This window comes from Tenrec ecaudatus, chromosome 3 (genome assembly GCF_050624435.1).
Source record: "Tenrec ecaudatus isolate mTenEca1 chromosome 3, mTenEca1.hap1, whole genome shotgun sequence".
Lineage (NCBI taxonomy): Eukaryota > Metazoa > Chordata > Mammalia > Afrosoricida > Tenrecidae > Tenrec > Tenrec ecaudatus.
This window is the reverse complement of record NC_134532.1, coordinates 182,739,049-182,763,681: the sequence shown is the minus strand read 5'-3', so window position 1 is coordinate 182,763,681 and position 24,633 is coordinate 182,739,049. Positions and strand designations below refer to the sequence as shown.

At 51.0% G+C, this 24,633-nt stretch overlaps 2 protein-coding genes across 3 annotated transcripts in view; one reads left to right on the top strand and one right to left on the bottom strand.

Moving 5' to 3' along the window:
- Nucleotides 1-19,338, top strand: part of WDR19 (WD repeat domain 19) — a 94,034-nt gene extending 74,696 nt beyond the window's left edge. The window contains exons 29-37 of the mRNA XM_075544428.1: nucleotides 4,546-4,623; nucleotides 6,296-6,392; nucleotides 8,017-8,141; nucleotides 10,534-10,615; nucleotides 12,252-12,402; nucleotides 14,285-14,408; nucleotides 15,017-15,093; nucleotides 15,386-15,513; nucleotides 19,040-19,338. Coding sequence (XP_075400543.1) covers nucleotides 4,546-4,623; nucleotides 6,296-6,392; nucleotides 8,017-8,141; nucleotides 10,534-10,615; nucleotides 12,252-12,402; nucleotides 14,285-14,408; nucleotides 15,017-15,093; nucleotides 15,386-15,497 — 846 coding nt within the window. The 3' untranslated portion in view covers nucleotides 15,498-15,513; nucleotides 19,040-19,338. The remainder of the gene's footprint in view (nucleotides 1-4,545; nucleotides 4,624-6,295; nucleotides 6,393-8,016; nucleotides 8,142-10,533; nucleotides 10,616-12,251; nucleotides 12,403-14,284; nucleotides 14,409-15,016; nucleotides 15,094-15,385; nucleotides 15,514-19,039) is intronic.
- A 1,444-nt stretch (nucleotides 19,339-20,782) lies between these two features.
- Nucleotides 20,783-24,633, bottom strand: part of RFC1 (replication factor C subunit 1) — a 68,823-nt gene continuing 64,972 nt past the window's right edge. For both annotated transcript variants that reach the window (XM_075544426.1, XM_075544427.1), the window contains 3 exons: nucleotides 23,877-24,090; nucleotides 22,441-22,632; nucleotides 20,783-21,247 (listed from right to left, as the gene is read on the bottom strand). In XM_075544426.1, coding sequence (XP_075400541.1) covers nucleotides 21,161-21,247; nucleotides 22,441-22,632; nucleotides 23,877-24,090 — 493 coding nt within the window. In that variant the 3' untranslated portion in view covers nucleotides 20,783-21,160. The remainder of the gene's footprint in view (nucleotides 21,248-22,440; nucleotides 22,633-23,876; nucleotides 24,091-24,633) is intronic.

Sequence of the window (24,633 nt, the reverse complement as noted above, 5' to 3'; positions counted from 1 at the left end):
ATTGTCCCAGAAACATGGCTGTCGGCATGCATGATATCACCATTCTTCCACTCTAGCGTCCGTGAATTGCATGTTTGTGCTCGCGTCCATATCAGCAGCATTCATGTTGCTCTGAAGAGATTCATCTCAGACTGATGACTTAGCCTTCTCAGTGCCTCAGAGCGGATCATGTCCACACATGTTGTCACAAGTTAGTACGAGTTCATTTTGGTGTTAGAAATACTGAAGTTCCTTTAGATTTTTCGTAATACACATGTTCTGAAGTCCCCTCACTGTTTTAGGGTTTTTTTTCTGTGAGAATGTTAACAGATCTATTGTGACATAAAAATTAGTCAGTTTTCTAAAAATTATCAATGTTGAAAGTGTAGTAGAATTACTAAGGAATGGAAATTATTCTCCAGCTACTCACAAAAGGCTATTGTAAAAATAGTCTTTTATTCTTTGCTTTTCTCTGCATACCCACAATGTTTTCTATTACCTACTTCCCCAGGAAGCCAGAATTAAGCTGCCAGCAGCTCCCAATTTTACATCTTTCATCCTTCCTACCAGAAAGAGACAGGGACTCCGTTCCTATAGTCCGTAATGGCTGACCTGTTGCTTGTCCATTCCAGGAGCCAGCAGCTCATGGTCACAGGCATGGAATAGCGCGACTGGTCAGGCTGAGTCTATTCCTAACTTCAGCCCGAGATGTGTGGCCATGGAGGTAGGGTCCTTGAAGACACGGTGGTCTTAATAGAACCTCAGAAGAATTGGATGCATAGATCTTACAAAACGATAGCTGCCCCTTATAATCACAGTGTCCCCGTCCACTGCTGTTTTCTGATACCACAGAATCTGCTTCTCCCTGCTCTGTTCTCTATAATGCCGTATTTCACTGAGACCAGGAGCATGTCGTCTGTTCTCGAGATTACTTGACAAGTCCACGCTGAACTTCATTACTGGGATCGTTGGTCCTAAGTTGAGTTGCAAGCATTGTATTCTGCAGCTTCAGTGGCTCCCTACTGCCTTCGCTATTGATCCCTAAGTGCCTTCAAGTTCAGAATCTTAGCTCTCCTCGGACACAGCCCAGGCTAACCTCCCTTATCCGACTCCGGAGGAACCTGACATCCCAGAAGACACAGAGAGAAAGCTATAGAGCTAGGAATAAAATCAAAGTTTTCCTTCTAACCATGTCGATTATATTCCTCCAGGTCGGTCTCAGCTGTCCGTCCCTATCAGTGGTTCCCAACGAGGAGCCATTTCCTCGCTTTCACGCCAGATCCCAGATCGGAGTCTTAGAACCCTGAGCTGGGAAGAATGGAGGCAGGGTGGATGAAGAGTGGGTCTTTGGAAGATAATTAAGAGTGAATTCATCAAACAATGAAAAGGCCTATGTTTTAGTTTTGAATAATCAAGTTAAAAGAGTGTACAGATTGAAGAAAGAAAGAAAGAAAGAAAGAAAGAAAGAAAGAAAGAAAGAAAGAAAGAAAGAAAAAACCCCGCAAATCTCAGTCTACCCCACCCCCACCGCCTGCAGGGTCTCCAGGGCGAAAGGAAAGAAGAAAATGGGAGGCTGAAAGGGAAAGTTGTATCGCCCACAGTGTTTGCATGGAGCTGGGAGCGTTTGATTCAACGGATACTTTCTTGAGTGCCCATGGGGCACTACATACGCTACTGTGGTCGAGGGAAAGAGGGGCCTTGATCTTAAGGAGCTTTTATTGGGAAGGAGTTGACTGTTGTGGTCAAGGAGGTCAAAAGTAGTTTTCGGAATTCTCAGGAAGATGGAGTTTCACCAGAGGATGGTTCTGGAAAGGCTTCTTAAGGAAGTGGCAGTTGAGTGCGTCTTGAATGCTTTGTGAGAGTTTGAAGGATGGACAGGCAGGCCGGCGAGGTGTTCTTGCTGAGATTTAAGGAATGAGGAATGAAGGCACAGAGGAGAGGGAAAGCAAGTGGCCCGTTTAACTCTATATGGCGCAGGCTACTGCCATGGTGGTGGGGGTGGTGTTAGGTCCCCACTCAGAGGTCCCTGTGTACAAGAGTTAAACTCTGCCCAGTCCTGCGCCGGCCTCACAATTGTTCAGTTATACTCAGCTCCCCTCTTTGTAATAGACACCAGACCTTTTTTTTTTTTTTTTGGTACAAGCTTACCTAGCCAAAATGATGCTCCCATTTCATAATTCGTTTATGGTTCCGTGTGGTTGACCACGTTTCTCAGATTGTCATTCCCGTTGTTTCCGTTCTGTGGTTCAATGTCCATTACGTTAGCTTCCCTCGCTCTCCCCTGCCCTCCTCTCTGCTGTAACTACTGGCCGCCTGGTCTCATGTTGTTGTGAGGCACCAGCCCAGAGCGACCCTAGGCAACAGAAGGGAACACGGCCCGGTCCTGCGCCAGCATCACAGTGGTTCCTGTGCCTGAGCCCGTTGTCGCAGCCACTGGGTCCAGCCATGTCTAGATCATTATTTAGTAGAACCACCAGAATGCAGAAATTACCAAACACTATTATTAATATCACGCATAAACAAAATGTTGCTGACGGTAACTAATGATAACTAAAAAAACATCTATAGTACTATATCAGCAGAGAGTTGCCGGAAACTCAAGTTGGCTTCAGAAGAAGATGTGAGATGAAGTATTTCATTGCTGATATCAGATTGATCTTGGTGAAATATGAGATTATCAAAAAGATATTTACTTGAGTTTATTAACTATATAAGGGCGTTTGACTGTGTGGATCATCACAAAGTAGTGATAAAACTGCAAAGAATGGAAGTTCCAGAAGGCGTAAACATACTCATGTGGAACTTGCACCCAAACCAAGAGGCAGTTGTTCAAAGAGAGCAAACTACCTAGTTTAAAATCAGAAAAGGAGTTCATCCGGGCTGTGTCCTCCCACCACACGCATTCCATCTGTTTCCTAGAAGCTGGACTCTGGGAAAGGATGTGGCCTCACATGAAAGAAGACTCATTGCTTTGATCGTTGGCAATGAAGAGGATTTGAAGCGCTTACTGATGAAGAGCAAGGACTACAGCCTTCAACGTGGATTCTACCTCCACGAAAAGAAAACGGACATCTTCACGACTAGACCATCAGGATATATGCGAAAAGTTTGAGGGTCAAAGCTCTCATTTCACCCAGGCCCCAAGCACCACCCATGGGGGCTGCAGGCAAGACAAACAGTATGTTACATCAGACAGCTCTGCTACGTGAGGCCTCTGTAAGGTGTTTAAGAGCAGCGCTGTCACCTGGAGGACCAGGCCATGGTGTTTTCCGTCACCTCTATGCCTGGGAAAGCCACACCGTGAAGAGAGAAGGCCGAAAAAGAACGGGTGCCTTAGGGTTGTGTACTGAATACACTCACTGCCAGTAGAACAAATAAATCTGCTCCCTCCTAGAAGTACTGCTTGAAGGCTGAGAAGCAAGGATGGTGAGACTGTCTCACATACGTTGACCTGGTGCTTGGTAGAGAGATCGGCAACAGGGTAAGCCCAGTGGTGCCACGGAGGGTTCAAACAGACCCACTGTGAGGCGGGTGCAGGGCTGGGCCATGCTCTGTGACCATAGGGTCTCCGTGAGCCAGCCCCAACTCCACAGCACCCAACAACAACAATGACGACGGTACTCCCAAGGGACAGGGCTCACTTTCATGAGCCACTCTGGAAATTTGGCTGAAAGATGACCCCACAGAAGCGGGTCCAGTTCTGAATGTAAAAGAGCACCTAAGGGTGATGGTCTCTGAGGTCTTCTGGTCTTTTCCCTTCAAGTCTGTTTTTGTTTTTTGGGAATTTGAGGTCTACTCTACACAATTCCCCCACTCTATTCGGGACCATCTATTGCAGATACAAGGCCCTTTTCCTTTTGCCCGTAAATCCCCAATGTCTCCCCCTGAATTCCTCTCCCATAATTCCGTTCTTACTACCGAAACTGGGACTTTTCTTTCCTGCAACACAGGACTGTGCTTTTTTCCCCTCCTGATCAACATCCATAATACTCCAGTGGCTTGGCCTCTCACCTTTAAGGAGATGGTTCACAACTCTAGCTTTCCCTCCAGAGCCCAAACCCCCATTTCCCACAGCCTGCTGTTCTCGGGCTCCAGGCCTGTAACACTCTCCTCCTTTTCGCCCGAGGCCTGCGCCTTTGTGTCTCCCCGAGCCCAGGCATGGAAGCGGCAGCTTGTGGTCATGGATGGCCGGGTCCTGTGCCTCAAGCTGAGGCTGCGTGGTTGCAGTCGAGTATCTCACGTCTTCAACACCACAGCCAACAAGCATATTTTCTACATGGGTGAAAAAATACAGTTTATTTTGAGACAAGCTCTAGATTCTGAGGTTGAATTCTGATCAATGGAGACTCCACAGACAGAAGGAAGACCTGAGTTTATATCATGTTTCAGACATGTTAGAGAGAGATAATGGCTGTAGGTATAGGGGGGTGTGCGTGTGCACAGGTACTGTACCTTTATACGTGTGTGTGTGTTTATTTTGCCCTGTTTCCTCAGTAGAAGACTGCTTTCGCCTCCCTCTTACTGGTGTCAAGATGCTGATTTATTCTTTTCTTTCTTATTAAACAGGTTGGCCAGGCCAAAGATGAGCTGCTGACCAGTCAACTGATTGACCACCTCATGGGGGAGAGTGATGGCATGCCGAAGGTACCAGGGCTTTGGGTCTCCCGGTTGTGGTTTCCCCGGTTGTGGCTTTTGGTCACGGGGTGGGGGTGGCATGTTTGTGGCTGAGAGCAGCCTGAGCGTCAGAGGCTGCTGGGCGCATCCACTCCTCGCCATCAGCATTGCCGCCTAGCAAACAGCCCCTTCTAGAGAAGGCTCCGCCATCCGCGGTGTTTCTCAAGTGCCAGTCTGATTTATCCTCGGGATAAGAACTAGCAGTGGACCTGCCTAACTCGGTCCATACTGATCCCAACTGCCTGAGCTTTCGTCAGTGTTCACACATGTCGTGGTCGTTGGGTGCCATCCACCTGGCCCCAACCCACAGCGAAGGAAACGCTGCCCATCCTCACAGCGATTCTTAGGTTTGAGCCCGTTATTTCAGCCACTGTGTCAAGCCATCTTGCCGAGGGCCTTCCTCTTTGTCTGCCCCTCCACTGTACCCAGCACGACGTCCTCCTCCAAGGATGGGTCTCTCTGACAGCACGTCCAAAGTACAGCAGACAAACTCTCACCAGCCTCGCCTCTGAGGAGCCTTCTGGCCGTACTTCTTCCAGTTAACAAAGTCATGCTCATTAACAAAAAATCGATTCGATGCCAAGGTCCCTGCTGGCACAAATGGTTTGCCTTTGGGCTGGCAACCAAAGAGTTGGAGAGGTCCAGACCCACCCAGCCCCACCCCGGAAGCCCCAGGCCTGGTGCTGGGCTGCTATCAGAGTGACAACCAGGAAACACTTCGGGGGTCGTCTCAAGAGTCCCACAGCCATCAGACCACCACCAACGAAGACGAATGTAGAAAGGGCCTGTCTGAACACCTATGACGCACAAGAGAGCGTCTCTAGAAACACACAGTAGCGCTAATTTGTGGGAAGGTATTTTCGCAGTCGGAAGCTATTGTTCCCTGAGGCAACCCCTCCTCTTGGTCACACACCACGGGGATCCCGAGTTTCCTCTCCCCGTGACCCGAGTTTGCTGACCAAGGACGTCCCCTTAGGAAGGAGCTCACGCCGCTGTTTGGAGAAGGTAGGAGCGTCCCACTGTCCGTTTCCTTTGCTGATGTGAAAGGCAGACGCCTTGGAGAAGGCTAAGCCAGCCTGCCAAGGTCACAACTGCTCCTCCTGATGATGGAAAACAAGTACCCGGCGTACATAGTCGAGCAGTAGGGGGATCGGAATGGGAACAGGCCAGCTGCCAAGGCAAACGTTACAGACCCGAGGGAATTCATAAAGATGTAGAACCTTGTGGAAGTGTGTCCAGTTGGAACATGGTGGAGAACCACACGTTCCCTCTCTTGGCAAGCCCGTGAGACGCCCTCTGTAGAGGGGGATTAGGGACCCAGGCCCAGAAACCACACTTGCTTGGTTCCTCCTGAGGCTCTGCTCTGCTCTGGAGTTTCAAGTCTCGCCTTTATGAAATACGTCTACGCTCAAGGATTGCGCTGAGGGCTGAAATGAGTTATTTCTCAAGAAACGAAAGCCTGGTGCACCTTCAACTCGGGCTGAGTGCTTGATGAGTAAGCGAATGCTTTCTTCCTGGAGGTTAAAAACGGCGGCGGCTTGTGCTGGCGGGGGAACGTGAGTGTGACTGAAATGCAGCATCTCAGGTGTCGCTCCCTTCCGCTAATGAAAAAAGTGATGTTTCTCTCCGGGCTTGTCTGCAGGATGCCAAGTACCTGTTCCGCTTGTACATGGCTCTGAAACAATACCGGGAAGCTGCCCGCACTGCCATTATCATTGCCCGGGAGGAGCAGTCTTCAGGTGAGTCCCTGGGATTCGTGCTTTTCTACCCAAGCAGTAGTAGCAGCAAGCCCCCACACCTCTCTGCTCAGGAGAGGGCCCAGTTGCTAGTCTAGGTTTGCTGGAGCCAGGAGACTCCAGGAATGCTGGCCTCTCCATTTCTTCCAGAGGTGAAACCATCCGTCACGGGGCATACGGAAGCCCTTTGGTTGGCACTGTCTGGGCAGTGACTTCCCTAGCCTCTCCAGCCCTCAGCCTCCCGCTTCCCAACTCAGCAATCTAAGGAAGATAATTATGTGGTTATCATCAGCCTAGTTCTTTGCAGTGTACAGGAACTGCTTTATCAGTCTCCAAAAGGGTCTGTTCATGTACACACTCCAGAGGAGCAGCTGGTGAATCTGAACTGCTGACCTTGGCATCCCAAGGCGTAACCCACTGCGCCCCCAGGGTTCCTGCAATACAGAGCGCCATGTGCTAGAGAGATCTGCTGGAGAGCACCCGCGCCCTGGTCGGTACAGACAGTCCCTGAGCACTGGCCCTGGAGTTCACCCCGAGCACTCGGGGGGCAAAGGCCGGTGGTCCGGTTCCAGACTCAGCCTCCCGACCCCTCGGGGCTCAGCTCCTCCCCAACACAGGGGACCCTCCCGCTTGGAACTGGAAAAGGAGCGCAGGATGGAGAGGTGGGAGGACGGGGATGAGCTAGCAGCTGGGGGAGACAGGGTGCTGTGAGAGTAACCACCGCCATCGGGAAGAGGGCAGTGTTGCGGGCAGAGGTGCTACCATGTTTGGCAGGACTGGAGCAAAGATGAGGCTGGAAAGGTAAACAGAGGCTGGCCCTGAAGGGCTTTGAGTCTTCTGCTCAGGAATTCACTTCTGAGCCCTAGGTCTTTGGAGGGTTTTAGGAGGATTTTATGCAGAGATAGGACCGCTAGCTTGAGGTTTTTACAAGAACGAGGGGGGCTTCAAAAAATTCCAAGGAAAATTCTCTTTGCCACAAACTTTTGGAAGCCCCTTGGGATTCTGCCCGCCGAGGAGGGAGACCATGAGTGGCTTCCATGGTAGCCGGGGTGGGAAGGGAGGCTGACGCTGACAAGTCAGGAGAACCTGATGACGCTGGGGTAGGTGGGCACCCGAGGAAAAGTGAGGGGTCTGAGATGACACCGCATCCCCCTTGTGGGGCTGGACGGGCCTGGGGTGCCACGGCGTCGGCTCTGACGTGTGGCTATGCTGCGTGAACGGCTCAGAATTCCGTCCATCCTCTGCGCCATCTTCACAAGCGGGGCTATGTGTGAGCCCACTGCGGCAGCCCCGTGCCAACCCCTCCCCGGGCCTGGCTCAGTGCCCCTGAGGGGCTCATCTTACAGCACTGTGTCGGGCCATGGGGCCAGGCCAGCCATGAAAGCAAGAAAAACTGCCAACTTTGTAAATGAAAAGAGATGAAGTTATGCGAATCACGTCTCCATGACTGGGCTTTCTACACCTGACAGCAGCGATGGTCTCAGAAACCCACAGGGAGTCGCTGTGAGTCAGCATTGACTCGATGGCAGAGATGACAATCACAAAATCCACGTGTACCGTGAAGGTCCTCAGACAGTTCTCAGGCTACGTGCTCTGTAATGATGTCACCTGACTTCCTTCTTCCCAGGGAACTATCGGAATGCACATGACGTCCTCTTCAGCATGTACATAGAGCTGAAATCCCAGAAAATCAAAATCCCCTCGGAGATGGCCACCAACCTCATGATCCTGCACAGTTACATCCTAGTCAAGGTAAGGCCCCACGTGTGCCCTGCGGACACCTGCCAGGTGTGCTTGCCCTGTGGATACCTGCCAGGTGGGTCGGGCACTCACCGAGACTTCCCCCACACACCTCTGCACAGGGCTAGAGAGCTTTCCTGGACCTCCGGGTTGTTATATGATTAAACAAAGATGCAGAACACACAGTGGGTTATGCATTGGGCTGCTAACCACAAGATCAGCAGTTTGAACCCACCAGCCCGTCTAGCCTCTCCACAAGCGACAGAGGAGGCTTTTTCGCCTTTAAAGACTTACGGCCTCGGGAGCCTACAGTGACTTCTACCCTGCCCTACAGCGTTGTCATGAGTCGGCACTGACTCTGGCAATGAGTTTGGGTTTTATCCACTTTTTAATACTGTTTTTCTTCTGAATGTAAAATTAATACACCTGCACCAAGTCTAGAGAATATAGAAAAGTATAAAGCAAAATTCATTCAACCTTTAAGTTCATCGCCCAGACACAGCCTATTACAAACTGTTATACTTCTAAAATTACATATACATGCACTTCTTCATGTATTTTTCAGTCAGGAATTCCTAACAGAAGCAAAGTAGAGCACTGATATCAAGTCCTTCTACGTATGTGCATATTCACATACAAGGATGCTTCAAAAGGTCATGGAGAAAAGTGGAATGAAAGACATTAGAATTTTCCCATGGAGTCTGTGAAGCCCCCTCCTATGTGTATGCGCACGGGAGCCCCTGGGTTAGTTACAAACGAGGTCCGTTTCCAAATGTGCCTTTGAGTCACATGTGCGTAGATAAGTCCGCACAGGCGAATACGGCTCTTAGTTAGCCTGGCTTTAGTGCGGGCGCGGAGCCCTGGTGCCGTGTTGCTGAGTGTTGGGCTGCAAAACTCAAGGTCAGCAGTCCAAACCCATGAGCTGCTCACCAGAAGGGTGGGGTGGGGTGGGGTGGGGTGGGGAGCTCCCTGCTCCCATAAGGATTTAGACTCAGAACCCTCCTGGGGGCCGCGGTGAGTCCGAATCCACTCAGTAGCAATGGGTTATTTGGCTTTAGGGGGAGGTTGAGTGCAAGAAAAGTCTTCAAGGCTCCTCGGGGCTTTAAGAGCTGCCGGGGCAGCAAGTTAAGGTGATTGTGGTGAGGGTTGGGTCAATGATTTCAACGTGAGGGCACATTTTGTAACATTAAAGGGCAAGGGTAAGTTATCCAGAGTAGGACGTTTAACCCAAGCACTGCATGTGCCAGTAGGCACATACACGTCTATGTAAAGATACAGTTGAAACCCAAGTTAAATATTTCCCCAAAATGCATCTTCCCTTATTAATACTAAGTTGGTTCTCAAACCAGCCCATTCAGCTTTTAGCACACAAAGATCGTCATGATGTGAATTACAGAAATCCTAATCATCACCTAAGGAGCCCCAGTGGCAAGATAGGCTAACATGGCTGTTAACCACAAGGTCGGCAGTTCAAATCCACCGGCTGCTCTACAGGAGCGATGAGGCCAGGCTATCTGCTTACAGTCTTGGAAACCCCTGTGGGGTTCTGAGCCTTAGACATTTAATGGGTGTGGTTAGCTGAGTTGGGCAGCGCTGAGAGCCAGACTCAGCCACTCCCCTTCTTTCAGATGCAGGTAACATTGCTTGATTGTGTCGCATGCTCAGTAAATGATAACATTGTTCGTTTGTTCGGACCTGAAACCTGGGAGTTATTCCACACTCACCAAGACTCTTCACCTTTCACTCTTGTCCATCCACTTCTCTCCTTCCCCTGGGCCTTTGCCCATGACCTCAGCTCCACCCGTGTCTACAATTAGTTTTCACACCTGGCCCCTGCCAGCTTCCCAGCTGCATCTTCTCTTCAGTGCCCCACAGAGCCCAGCCTTCCTGTGGAGGCTCAAGCCCCTCCGCCCGCTGTACCCTCCGTCTGCATGCACCAGGCAGTGCAGCACGCCTGACAGCTTCACTACGCCCTCTCTCGTTCGCCCGGTAACTCCCGAGTAGCTCGGCTTTCGGAACATCCCACGACCGCTTGATCGGTTTGGTCTGATTTGTCCCCTAGTAATGGCTGGTGAGACATGCTCCACAGTGTGAACACTTGTCAGATGGTCTTTTCAAAAAAACAAAAGCAGAGCTCAAATAGGAAGACAATGTTTTGAAAATTGGATGGACGGACGGACGCCCAATAAAATGATTTTTTAAAGAAAGCAAATCTAAGCAGGTAGTGGAGCGATCCGAGGGTGGTGGGCAGCAGCGGCTGGAGGAGGGACGGTGGGAGAAAGCCCAGAAAGAGCCGTAGTTTTCAGGTGGCCCAGTGCTGGTCATGAATTGACTTCTTTTATATGGAGCGGTTGCAGATGAAACCTTAGTCTCTGAGAAGAGTAAAATGTATTGTCTATTTCAGATTCATGTTAAAAATGGAGATCATATGAAAGGTGCACGGATGCTCATTCGAGTGGCCAACAACATTAGCAAATTCCCATCACGTAAGTACTGCTGGAGAGGAGCCCAACCTCCGGGCTTCTTGACTGTAGCCGCGGTCAGCTCGATGGTCACGAGCTTCCTTCCGGCCACGGCTGTGAGCTGCCGCGTCAGTTGATTTCTCCGACGCTCCAGCCCTGTGACCTCCCAGGGGTGCTGCTTCACAAGAAGCACTGACAGAACTCAGCATCTAGGTGCAGTCGCGGCTAGACCGATGGCAGGGCGAAAGGAGCATTGGGAAGAGGCATGAGGCCAGCCACCAGCTTCCGAGAGCGTCTCCCCGCGCTGCCACCCAGGACACCAGACTCCCGCGACCCCTCACGAGAAGCTCAGTCTGCCGGGGGAGTTCGTTAGACACTCGGGGCCCACGGTTGCTCTTGGGGATGGGTCACCTGGGTAGCCATCAAACTTCCTGACTCCCAGGAGGAAAGCGGGTGCCCAGCATATAGCACGTTGTTCGTACTGACACTGCTAGCCTCTTGCAGTCACTCGGGGCACGGTGGGAAATCCCACCCATGTCCAAGGCCAGCCAAGGGCCGGGCTCACATACGCTCTCTAAGGACGTCCCAGCTCTTGTCTGCACGCGGGGGACTGTATTCTCTTCTTCCCTGCTCCCTCAAGGCGAGCACGCAGGGGAGGGAGATGTGAAGGAATGCGTGCGCCGAATCAGCAAGTCTGCCTCTGTTCTCAACAAGCACAAGCACGGGGCAGTTGTTGCCTCGGAAAAGGGTCCACTGCTCTGGAAGCAAAGACCCAAACTATGTCACTGGCACTCTCTCCAGTGACGAGATGTGGCCGCATCTTGTGGCAGCACCTAAGGAAAGGCCAGATGGGAAATGTCTTCGGGTTTGGGAGCCACACGGTCCCTGTCACAGCCACCCAACCCTGCTGTCGTCGCATGAACTTTCTTTATGGGCACTGACATGGGAATTCCATGTCACTTTCAGATGTCCTAAAATACCGTGCTGGCTCTGCTTGTGTTGTTCAACCAGTGAACGGAATACAAACCACTTTTGGCTCAGGCCAGTCACAATCCTGGGCGGGATTTGGCCTGTGTGCCTTGGTTTCTCAGCCCGTCCTACGAAGGCATGCATGTGTTTACGTTTTTCAGTCTGAAAAGCTCTTTAAAGTAATTCGTGTGTCATGCCGGCAACGAGAGCAACAAGGAAAGCAGGCACCCGGCTGCTGGCAGGTTGATGGAAACTGGGGCGGCCTTTCTAGAAAGAAGGTTGACACTTTGAGTGTGGTAGATAAGGTCCTGTTCTTGGGACTGTAATTCAACTGTGGGGTATGTGCCGAGGAAATAATTAGATGCGCTCAGAGAGGTTGGTGCCCGGAGCGGTTGGTTTGGCTCGCCCTGCCAGCCTGGCAGATGCAGTGTGTCTCGGGCGTGTGCAGGGCTAGTTTTCTGTAAGGCAGAGCTCAACGCCCAACCGCAGGAAAGACATTTTCCCAAGTGTTGGCTTGAGTCCGCTTCTGTTCCGTTTTGTAAGTAATCAGGTTGTTTCTGGGTCTTTCCTACAAAAAAGCAAAGTTCAGAGCTTGATCTTGTGTCCTTCCCGAGCCAGGGACAGTGTCATGCTGGTGTCACTGAAGACAGGGGACATCACTGCTGTGTCTGCTCTTGTGTTTGTCCCGCAGACATCGTGCCGATCCTGACGTCGACCGTGATTGAGTGCCACCGAGCCGGCCTGAAGAACTCGGCTTTCAGCTTTGCAGCTATGCTCATGAGGCCCGAGTACCGCAACAAGATCAACGCCAAGTACAAAAAGAAGATCGAGGCAATGGTCAGGTAGGCCACCGCCACCGTCTCTCTGACCTGCGCCCACGTGCCCAGGGCGGGTTTCCAAATGCAGCTGCTAATGTGCAGGCTAACGATAGGGCCATGGTCCTCAGCTACCAGCAGCCGAGAGCCCAGCAGGGGCTTCCTGCTCCTACAACAGGGCATTGCAGCCCGGTGCAGGGCATCCCAGAGTTGCCCTCGGAAACATGCAGGTCTCCCCGTGGTTCCAAGCCCCAAGCCCACCTCAGGCAGCACTTCCCCACACAAAGCGGAAGGAAGCATAAGGTAGGAAGGTCAGAAGGACCCGGCTGCCTGGTTCAGGGATGACACCCTGCCCGGGGCTTCCGCCTCACCCGCCAGTGCTTATTTGGCCCCATGCTGCCAGCTGCAAAGCGCACTGTGAGCAAAACCAAGATCTGCCGAGGAGGAAGCAGTAAAGACTGATGGGCCGCAAGACGACATCAGCTACCAAGGGAGCCATCAACTGAAGGTTCCTCAGCACGAGCAGCGCCCTTGGAGAGTGCCTTTCCAAACTTCATGCCGCTCCAGGGGCACATGGGCACGTCCTCACCTCAGAAGCCGTAAGCAGCTCCATTCTCAAAGAAAGTTGTGAAAAGGAGCATTTGCGTTTACAGCAGGAAAAGTACATTTGGGTGCTGATCGACTGCCACCCACCAACCCGTCATGCTGTGCTGACAAGAGTTGCCGCTGTGACGCCGGAAGCGGTGCTCCTGGTGCTCAAGTAGCAGATGGGTTATCCATGCCGGACAAGTTTCGGGGGAGTGTGCCGACTCAGACTAGGAAGGAGGGCCTGGCAACCTACTGAGGACCAATCAGCCAGTGCAAACCTGATGAGCAGCAGTGGAACGTGGCTGATGTCACGCCAGAAGAGACGCGCGTCGGGCTGGAAAGAGCTGCCTCCTTGAAACAGAGCCGTGCAGTTGACACAGGACCAGGAAATGTTTCCTTCGATTGCTCACGGCGTGGCTGTGGGTCAGACCAACTGCACAGCAGCGGCGAACAAGAACATTAGTTCTAGGGGCCCCCAATGAACCCAAATCTTGACCCAGACTTCAGCCGAGGGAGGTGACCACAGCAGCAGTGAGAGCACGTGGGCACAAGTGCCACCGCGTTGTTAGGTGAGCAGCGCCAATCCTCGTGGTGGCAAACTGGCTGGAGCTACGTGGAACATTCTTCCCTGTGTTCTACGCAGAGGACTAAGCACCTTCACAGCAAAATCCCTCAGATGGCACACGCCCGCCCTCAGGGAGCAGGACAAGGGGAGAGAGGTAAGTAGCTCGTGCCCATAGCCTGGCGCCACAGGGGACCGAGTCTGGCCTGGAAGACACGCTCGGCCTCTCCTCTCCCTAAGCAGAGGGACTAACTGCTGGCCATCCAGCCCCTGGTCTGCTAGCCACACCTGGCTACCTCCATTTCATGAATTAAAAGTTTGAGAAACTGATCGTCAGTTTCTGAACCACGTGAGCAAGACCTCAAGTGCTCAACAGCTGCACGTGGCCTGTGGACACAGAATTAGACAGCATAGAATTCCTACATGCCCAGTGTTACAGAAAGTCCTTTACGACACCACCCGACAGCCCTGCCTGCTTTGGTTACACAACAGGAGAAAGGGGAGACCGGGTTCCACTCACCCCTTTTGCAAGGACCCCCAATGTTTTCTGCCACTTATACTGCTGTGACCTCTACCCACCCCAAAGCACAGCCCACAAAGCACCCACTCCTGGTTCCTCTGGAGCCGGGCGGGGCCGCTGCTAGTCGGAGCCCAGCTATGGAGAAGCAGGGGTAGCACGTAACTGGTGTCCACACCATGCCCTTTCCCTGCTGACGTGTCGTTGCCTGAAAGGACCTTGTGATCGATCCCTCCTCACAGGAGACCTGATACATCAGAGACAGAAGAGGCCACGACCCCATGTCCGTTCTGTGAATTTATGCTCCCGGAGTGTGAGCTCCTCTGCCCAGGATGTAAGAACAACATTCCATATTGCATCGCAACAGTAAGTGTCTCCGCTGCAGTCCCACAAACCCCACAGAGAATCCGTTGTTGGGTTGCTAGGTGGACGGGTCATGGCAAGGTCAGCAGCCGAAACCCACCAGCTGCTCCGAGGGAGGAGGCGGAGGCTCTCTGCTCCCCTAAAGGCTTCCAGCCTCGGGAGTCCGAGGGAGCGGTTCTAGTCTGTCCTACAGGATCGGTGAGTTGACCTTTTCTTAAAAAAGGTCATTAAAAAGAACCCTTCTGAAACTGATTGTACAACTCTTTTTGATGTATTTGTGAATTCAATACCAATGAAACTTATGCAGAATAAAAGCAGACAAATAACGAGGCTATTGATCCAGTCATGACTCTAAGTTTGAGTTTAAAGGAAAATAAATTCAGACCGTGGTATCTCTCATGGGGAGATTCTCCTTCAAACATGGGTCTGGTCAAATGTCTCTCTGGCTCTTTTGATGCTCGCTCCCCTCCCCCGTTATCTCCCACCTGTGGAAAGAGCAGGATTCTGCGATTCCAAAGCCCGATAGATGTGGGGTGGAATCCAGTCGTTGTGAATGAGGAAGGGTCGGGGGTTCTGAGAGACGCTTGTTCTCCCCCCCGTGTTCTTTCCAGGGCCGACATATGCTGAAAGACGACTGGACCGTGTGCCCGCACTGTGACTTCCCGGCTCTGTACTCTGAATTTAAGATGTAAGTATCATTTCGCTCCATCGCACAGCTCCTGAAAAAACGCACTTCCAATTGAGCTGCTTTTATTTTAAATCTGTATTAGTTAGAAAGATCCCTCAATGAGCTGCTTGACGGAACCGGCTGACCGTAGAGCGCATTCTCTTTAAAGGGCCTCTTGCAGGACCCTGAATATGACTAATTCTTAAATTGCATACCAGAGCAGAGACAGGAAGTAGTTGTTTTTCATGTTTAAGCAGCCCAAGCTAGGGAGTATAGTAGATTTAATTTATTCTGCCCTCTCTCACCCCCACAGGCTGTTGAACACTGAAAACACGTGTCCTATGTGTTCCGAGAGATTAAACTTTTCTCACCTGAAAAAAATCATGAATTCTACCCAGTACCTGCAAACAGAGGTGGAGCAGTGAGTGGTGACCCAGGCAGGTAAGTGGGCCTGGCCCCTCCTGAGGGCCGGGGTCCCCTTCAGAGAGCCCGTCGCTTTAAATTGTGTAGCAGAGTCGACATGCTTTATACATTAGGTAACCATTTGCCGACAGACCCCTGAGAAATGCAGAACGCTGCAGGTTCCCACTGTCTCCTTGGTAATGTTCTCTGGCCAAGCTGCATCACAGAACCTAATCTAGGACACATGCCGTTAGCCCACAGGGACTTCGGTATAGTCAGTCCATCACAACTGGAGGCAGTTAGTGAAAAGAAGCAGTATTTCGTGACATGAGTAGAGCGTCTGCCTTGCCCACAGCACTTCAGAACATTAGAATGAGAAACGCAGAAGGCAGGGAGTCTGTTAGTGAGGCAGCAGCAGCTCAGATGGGAGGGTGAGAAGTTGCCCAGTGTCCCCAAACATGCTGCTGCCCGTGGTCTCAACAGAATGACTGAAACAATCCCTGTGGTCACGTGGCCACACCGCACGGGAAGCAGTCTCTCGTTGGCCACAGCTGCCCCACTACCTACCTGCCTGTCAGCAGTGCCGCCCGAGGGCTCCCGGTTCAATGTCTCCCGTCCCTTCCTGGACTGCCCGTGAGACTCGGCAGCAAAGCGCTGCTCACGTGTGGGGAAGTGGCCTCCCAGCTTCAGTATGTCATTGTCAGTGTGATGTTTACCTTTAGGGTTTTCAGAGAGGCGCTATGTCAACTGGACTAAGTCCCTAGTTTCTGATGCCAGGTTGCTGGTTAAATATTGTCAATGCTTTTTGCATTGGTTGAGAGAAGATAGGCAACTGATCTGTTTTCCATTTAACAAGTCATGGAGTTTGTCTCGTGGATTTCAGTTCCCATAGTGCACTTCCTCCATGTCTCCCGCTTCCATCCTTATCTCTATCCTTCCCAACTGTGGCGTGGCCGGAAATGCTGCCCTGTGGACCTTGGTGGTTGATTATTTAAGGTGTACCTACCTTCCTTCTTGTTCCCCTTAGGAGCCATCTACTGTGGGGATGGAAACAGTGAGATGGGGTGAGGTTCACTCCCACCCTGAAGGTGACTTGGGGCTACAGTGATTTTTGAATGTTAAAATCAGTTTTTATCTGAGGGACATGGTCATGGGTATGCACTTGATTTGCATCCATTTCCATGAGGGATCTTGAGCTGTGCTCCCCCCCCCCCCCCCCCACTCCTGGGTTGCGATCCAGTTAGATCTTGGGAAGCCTCCCTGCTTTTCCTTATCAGCTGCCCAGTCTTTTCTCCTGTCCTTTTATGCTGTGAAATATTTATCGGAATGTGCTAAACCCTATCCCTTTTCAAGATTGTTTTGTACTCACTCGCATGGCCTTTCTGTGTTCTGCTTGCCTGCGTCTGTTTCCATAGGTGGTATTTCCTGTCAGCCTCTAACAGTTCCTGCAGTGTAGTGACGCTGGCCAGTCTCATGTTCTCGTTTGTGGAGGGAAACGTCACTGGTTATGGAATCCCGGGCTGGCAGCTTTTCTGTCTCTATTGTGAGGCCACAGCCGGAGGTTGTCGCTCCCCTGCACTTGTCCCTCTCTGGTCGCATGTCCGTCGGAGAGCCGGAAGTCACCAAAGGGAGCTCATCTTCATGTTTCTCAGCACGTTGGATACTTCACTGTGTGTTCCCATTCCTTGATACTCCTAAGTGAAAACATTGATAGACTCAATGCTTCTCAGTTCTGAAATTCATTTCCATTTCTTTGCTGAGAACGCTGTGCATTCCTCTGACCCATTTTCTGTTAACTCCTTGAGCAATGAAAATAGCTGCTCAAAGGCTTGGTTCTTTGAACATCTAGGTCATCTCAGGATTTTTTAAAAAACATTTTATTAGGGACTCATACAACTCTTATCACAATCCATACATACATCACTTGTGTAAAGCACATCTGGACATTTTTATTTCAAATGTTTTTTGTCTGGACCATGCATACTAGTTTCCTGTATCATCCTCCCACCCCACCCCCACTTTTATTTATTTAGTAACGTCAAACTAGACATTATGGAAGAGATGTAGACATTCTCTACTGTTTTCCTTTCTAGAATGTTAACTTGGGTTCTAAAAGACAGAAGGACCAGGTTGTTTTTCAGTCATGCGTTTTGCTGCAAACACAAGTGGTTATCCCCCTTCTCCTCACTAAGAATTACAAGTTCGTTTGGAGACCCAAAGCCCAACTGTAGCCAATTGGACATCCCCCTCACAGAAGGGTGACAAGGAAGGGATGAGTCAGCCAGGGTGCAGTAGAGCACCAACAAAACACCACAACCTTCCTCTAGTTCTTTAATGCTTCCTCCTCAGTTCTTCCTTACAAAGCCACCCAGACCAGGTAAGAGAGAGAACCCCTCAGGACCAATAATGAGAGTAGCGAGAGATACCATGATGATGGGGGACGGTGGGGGAGACGGGGAACTGATCGCAATGATTGATGTACAACCTCCCCACAAGGGGACGAACAACAGAAACGTGGGTGAAGGGAGACAGCAAAAGGTGTTAGATATCTAAATAAAAAATTTTAATTTATCAAGAGTTCATGACAGGGAGGGAGGGAGGGGGAAAAAGAGAGCTCCAGTGAAAAAATGTTTTGGAAATGATGGCAACCTGTGTATAAATGTGCTTGATACAATGGCTGTATGGATTGTGCTGAGAGCTGTAAGAGCCCCAATAAAGTGATTTATATTTTTAAAAAGTTCATTCGCCTGTCTTAGTCAGGGTCAAGGCCAGGACCAGAACGCCCCTGCTGCTTGATGCAGTCTCTTTCAGGCAGGGGCGTGGGGGCTTGAGTGGCATTTTTATGCAGAGCTGACGGCGGCTCTCCGTGAGACAGACGCCTGCACAGTCCAGCCGCTCTCACCAGGGCGACGCCGGAGCTTGCGCTCAGGAGGAAGCATGGATGCGGGCACCTCGCTCAAAGCTTTCCCGTCTGCCCATTTGCCCTCCACTGACTTTGAGACGTTATATTTTGTCCAGAATTTTATACCCATGTATCAATTCATCTGTAGCTATGCCACTGCAAATAAATGGCCCCTTGCTTGTATTTTTAATAATCCACAAAATCTCTCCAAACATTACCTCTGCCTTAAAAATCGCCTTACAAACCTTCCGTTTCCTAGACCACGGAAGCATCGTCGCTCCTCGCAGTGCGTCACGGACTGAAATTTCTCAAGTCTGTAGTCAAGTGTCTTCTTAAGACGGGGGTAATGGCTGAAGCCGTTGTTCAGACTCTCTTTTTAGAGCTACAGTTTAATGTCAGGAAGTTGGCTTCTCTCCAGGTTGCTGAGTACTTGAGCATGAGGTGGTAATTATCGTAAGAATTAACAGCTCATCCACTTGTCCACACAGCCTTGGTCAGTGGCAAGGGCAGAACTGGACGCCAATACCGACTGTACACTTGAGCCATAATTGCTCCCGCTCCACATGTCAGAAATGAGGGCGAACACGTTGTAGTTTACTTCCCCGTACGGAACGCTACTTGTTTCCTGGGCCCTCTCTAAACCACATGTTGTGTCCTCTCTAGGGATGCGTTCCTGAGAAACGAGCGTTTTTCCTGGGAGGCCGTTTCCACCCTGAATGGATTTGGAGGTGGCCTTTCCTGGACACCGAAAAGTAAACCACGGGGACCGCGCGTCCCCCCTCGGAAGGGTGGCCAGCAGGCGGTGATGCTCCATCTGTTTGCTGCACTTTGTACATTCCCTCTCCAGTCTTCCGGAGTCTGTGCTCCGCACTGTTAATAGCCGATGATATAACTGTAAATATTTAGCTTTGTGACAACTTTTCTATTTTAAACTCTCCTATAAACTAAAAGTGCTGACTAGATGTTTCTGTTGCCTTCCTGGGTCTAGAGACATAGAAAACCAAGAAAGGCTGCACCCTGGGGACGTCAGGAACACACAGGCACCAGCACGGGTCAGGCTGAAGGAAGTGACACAGATCACAGCTAGACTCAACACACTAAAAATCACTGAAACCAGTATTTGTAAGAAATGAAACCGGGAGCTCATCCTTGGCGCTTCGCTACACTGCATGCTCTAGGATAGCGGGACAGAAGAAAGAGCCGGGGGCACTCGGCTCGTGTCAGAGGCCTGGGGCCCTCACGCTATGACTTTCCAGTGACAGTGAGGAAGCTGCCCAGCCAGCTGCTGGCTGAGACGTGCAAAGGGTCCTGCGCACCGAGAGAGGGGAGCGATTCAACAGGTTCAGGTCATCTCCAGATGCTCACGTGTGATGGGTGGTGATGAGTGAGTGGCTACTCCAGTCGCCACCCGGGATCCAAGCTGCTCCAGTGCCAACTCTTCCCTACCCCCCCAGCCCTCGGGCTCATGCCGCGAAGGGAAATCAAGCGGAGCCGTGTTGTCACCTCCTCACAAGACAGCATATTTACCACGCTAAACTCTTACACGTAGATTAAGCCAGTCTTGTGTTGAAAGCTTTTGTCATTAAAAACGAGCTCATAATGAGCCAGTAAATGACACCATCCAGGGCAACTCAGCAGGCACGACTGGTGTATCCAAGCCCGTAAGGCAACCGTCCTTCCGCCAGGGAACTTCTCATTGCGGCTGTGTTTTAACAGAGATGGCTAGCTCATTCCTATGCTGAATCTACGTGACGTTTTCCACGCTAGTAAATAGACTTCAGGTGTCTCAACAGCACTATGTACCCTCTCCTACATAAGACTGTACATTCTTTAAAGGCCGGGAACAGCACCCTGTTTTACACTCCATGAGAACATACTCCCCAGAGCTACTCTGATGGTTTGTTGAGAAGATTAAAAATCACCGGGGCACCTAATTCTAGACCAGTTCCTCCGTCTCAGGGCTGCTCAACCAGTGCTCACAGGAACAGCCAGGTTCCAGTAGGGTCTGTGGAATCTAGCACAGGCCAGACAAAGAACTAGAGAGACCAGTGTTCATCTCGCCCACCCCCCCAGCAGTGCTCCTCCCCTACCATGTGCTCACATCACCCCCACCCCCCAGTCTCTAGATTAGTCTTTGCTCTTACCGTGGGGCGTGAGGGCGGCAGAGAGACCAGTCTGACCCTTCCCGAGCCTTTGCCCTGCAGTAGAGGGAATGGAGAGAGTCCAGCTCTTCCGCTGCCAGTGATGCCTCGCACAGCAGCAAGGATAGTAAGACAAGCATCACAGTGTACTGTGCAACATGACAGCCTTAGGAACTGGTACATGGACCACATGGAGCAGCTTTATTCCCAATCTGTACCCTGCAAGATTGTTGGTAATGTACAAAGAATACCCAGTTCTAAGTGGTGAATGTTTTTCGTTATGATTTATTTACATATTTTCACCACATAGCAACCTTTAAAAGAAACAAAAAAAAAACCATGTTGGGTACTAAGAAGGCTACCAGTATAAAATTTTAAGCCTACAAAGTACCACTGTCCCAAGGCAGGTCGTTGCTCACTAGACGGCCTCCCCTCCCAGTCGTTTTCATGCTACAAGGCCACTGAGAGGCCTCTATGAGAGGCGGGCATTAGCCTTCTGGCTGCTTCATCGCCGCCTTCCCAGCAGGCCGCCGGTCAATCCGTTCCTGTCCAATCACGGTCCTTCTGGAAAAAGCACTGCTTTCTCTAACCAGTGAGCCAGGTCAGCAGGGTGAGTAAAAAGTGGCCCAGTCGTGTGGAAACCTCATTTCTTCGAACCTTTTCCTTTTCCTTTCCTGGCCTCCTTATCTTTTTCGGGTCTTGAAGGCCTTGACGCAGGCTTGGTCTTTCTCTGTGGGGGAAGAAGCAGGCACGCACGTTACTCCCTGGCCGTGTTTATGCGTGAGCACGTTACCTCCACCGTCATCGCGCCGGGCTGCCCAGCGCACGCACCGTGGACTACAGATGCCCGGGGGGTACTGTCAAGCAGGGGGGTTACTGTCAAGCAGGGGGGTTACTGTCAAGCAGTGGTTGTGCATATTGGCTAGTTGTAGCCATTAGAAGATAGCAGTACCCCCAAATCAGTAATAAAAGAAGGAACAACTGCAAAGTTAGAATCAAGAGCAAAAATAGGCTTTCCCCATGTAAATAGTTCCCTGGGCTTAGGATATTCAACCTCCTTGCCACCCCCACAAAGCCAACCAGCCCCACTGCATCAAGTCATTCCAATTCACAGTGGCCCCGTGCAGGCGTTCCTAGACTGCCGATCTTTATGGAAGAGACAGGCTTGTCTTTCTCCCTTGAGTCTCCGATGAGTTTGAACAGACAACCACAGGGAAGTATACGAAAGACAAACGACGCAGGACATGAGTTATAGACGGGCGATGTGTACGTGAAGAGTGGCTTCCTCCCCGCTCAAGTTTCAGATCAGAGATCTCAGAGGGGGTAGGAAAGGGTGAGAGAAGCCCACCTAACATGTGGGGTGAGGCCAGGGCTCCACCTGGCAGGGGACCCGCTGTGCCCACAAGAGAAAAGCATCTGAGGAGGAGCCCTCCTCCCTCCCCGCACCCCCCCCCCCCCCCGGCCAGGGACAGAGCAGGGCACAGATGCAATCCCTCGGCATCAGCCAGTGATGCAGTGAGCTGATCACACTGGGCTTCCCTCTCTCCTGACAAAGATGTTTGGCTCTGAGGAGCAGCTACAGGCATCTCAATGGTCACACCAAAAGACGAATAAGAGAGAGGTGAATGAATTCATTAAAATGTTTTCCTTGATTATGCTGTGGAAACGTTATCTGTACAAAAGGATGTACCAAATCCAAGTGGTGCAGTCTCTATTACACAAATGACCTCTTTTCTGGCTGTTTACAGAATAATGAAATCATTAACTTCTCCTCCCTACACTGTAACGAACAAAAGAAACGATTTCCAACTGACTCTGCTCGCTACTACACAAGTACTAGTATTCAGAAGCCAACTTAGTGCAGGAAAAGGCTTCCTCGTTTGAAGAGAGTCTCCAGCTTCCGCATGTAGCCTGAGACCCTACCTTGACCATAGCATCCGTCTCCACGCTGTCTGCGCCTTTCTCCTCAGACGGAGATTCCTCTTCGTTGAACTCCTCGCTGGATTCAGAGTCCAGTGCCGGACCTGTGCTGCGTCTAGTGGTCTTCACGGCCAGAAGGGAATAGGGGGTCAGGTGGCATTCCTTGTTGTACGCTCTGGTGAACGCAGCTTTGACCTACATGAGCGGAGCAGAGAAAATCTTCTGACCCTGTATGTGCATCAAAAGACTTTGAGAGACTCGAACCAAACCGAGCCTCCTGCCACTGGACTGAACCCACTGCACGGTGACCCTGTGAAGGTTCTAAAGGACAGTGAACTGCTCCCGGGGTTTTTCCAGGCTGTAAATCTTTCCGGCGCGGAGCGCCTCATCTCATCCTCCCTCAGAGTAACGAGTGGGCTGAAGCTGCCCCAGTGTCACCCACTGAGCTGCCTGGGCTCCCCAGAAACCCAGTACAACTCGCTGCTGATTCCTAGTGACCCTCGAGGGCTGTGGGCTTCTAAGACTAGGTGTTTATAGGAGCAGAAAGCCTGGTCTCCCTTGACATTGCTAAGTTTTTAGCGTGTGTATTTGCATTTGTGTGTGTACATTTTCTAAGGTCCAGGACTCAGGAAAAGAATCCATATTTACAACCTCTAGGCAGAGCCCTCTGCCCCCCCCCCCCAAAAAAAAGAAAAGGTATGTGGGTAGGGGCGCTGTGAGTCGTCGTTTGGTGCTGTCCACCACACTTACACAAAGGATCAGCAACGTGAGTGAACCCACAAATGAACAAAGTTCACGACACACAGGTTTTTCACCGGCAGAATTAGTAGTTAGTTCAAAATACTAAGAACACTTTAAAAACCTTGACTTCAAGCTTCATAAATACCTCCAAAGCTTCTGAACTTGATTCTAGATTTAGTCTATGATTTCTAAGAATGGCTGCCTGGTGTGAGAATCAACTGACAACCACTAGGTCTGGCCATCATTCGAGAAAAAGCCAGTCAGACACATCTTCCAAGCGGGACCGAATCACCAGGCACAAGAGCAAGGCAATCGCTAGGAAACATCCCCTGTTGATCACTTGAGCTTGTTCGTGCACATGCCAAGAAGTGCATGACACATCCTTACAGGAGACTGACTGTCCAGTTAGAATCGAGACTGCATCCACAGCCCTGCTACTCAGCCCCACTGCACACCACTCTGCTTGCTGTCCTTCCCAGGAGCATACTTCCATGTGTTCCTTGAATTTCTCGTTTTTACACGCAGCATAAAACAGAAAAATACAAATGGAAGAGACAAATCCCAAAATCCGCCCTGCTGACTGTTCTTCAGATCGCGTCTTTGGAAGCACGGGCTGGGGGAGAAACGACCTTTGTGAGGCCTCCTAGGAGAACCCTGGTAATGACCCCGAGAGCCAGAAGGTGCCACCATTTACTTACCTTGGGGTCCAGCTTGGAGAACGGACTGGCTCTGCCTCCCCAGCTGCTGAGCTCCATGATACTGTCAAAGTCGTCTTTGGTCAGGTAGTATGCGTCCATGAGGGCAACCACAGCCTGCACGCCGCCCGCCCCGTGCGAGGCCAAGGGCTGGACAAGGGCATCCCTCATGTGCGACAAGTAGTCCATGTTGACGGTCACTCTGCTGGAGTGCGTTCTTAAAGCAAAACAGAATGGGCCGTCAAGTCCTAGTGCGGAGTTATTCGTGGTGAATCACAGATAATCCAGTGAACAGCAGGCAGAGGACCCAGAGTGACACGGCACTAGACAAGTGATGCAGGAAGCCCACAAACACAAGAAAATGTGGAGCTCCAGATGAAAGCACTCAGCTGTCACCTGATACTGCACGAGCAGAAAAGCCAAAAGAAAGAACAAATGCTGGAGCCAGCCTCAGACTGCTGGCAGGGCCGTGAAATGGCACCGCCGCTGTGGAAGAGAGTTTGGCCCTGACGGCTTACACAGCTGGAAATAGAAATACCGCATGACCCAGCAATCGACTCTGGGCGGAATGTGCCCTACAGAAAAGATCCACACCCACAGGTGTGTGCACACCCAGAATCACTGTAGCGCTGTTCACAACGGCAAAAAGGTAGAAGCAACCGGAGGGAATGAATAAGCACCCCATGACGCACCCACGGCAGAAGACGCCGCCACATGAAAGAACAATGAGTGGAGCGCCTCACAACAAGGACGGACCTGG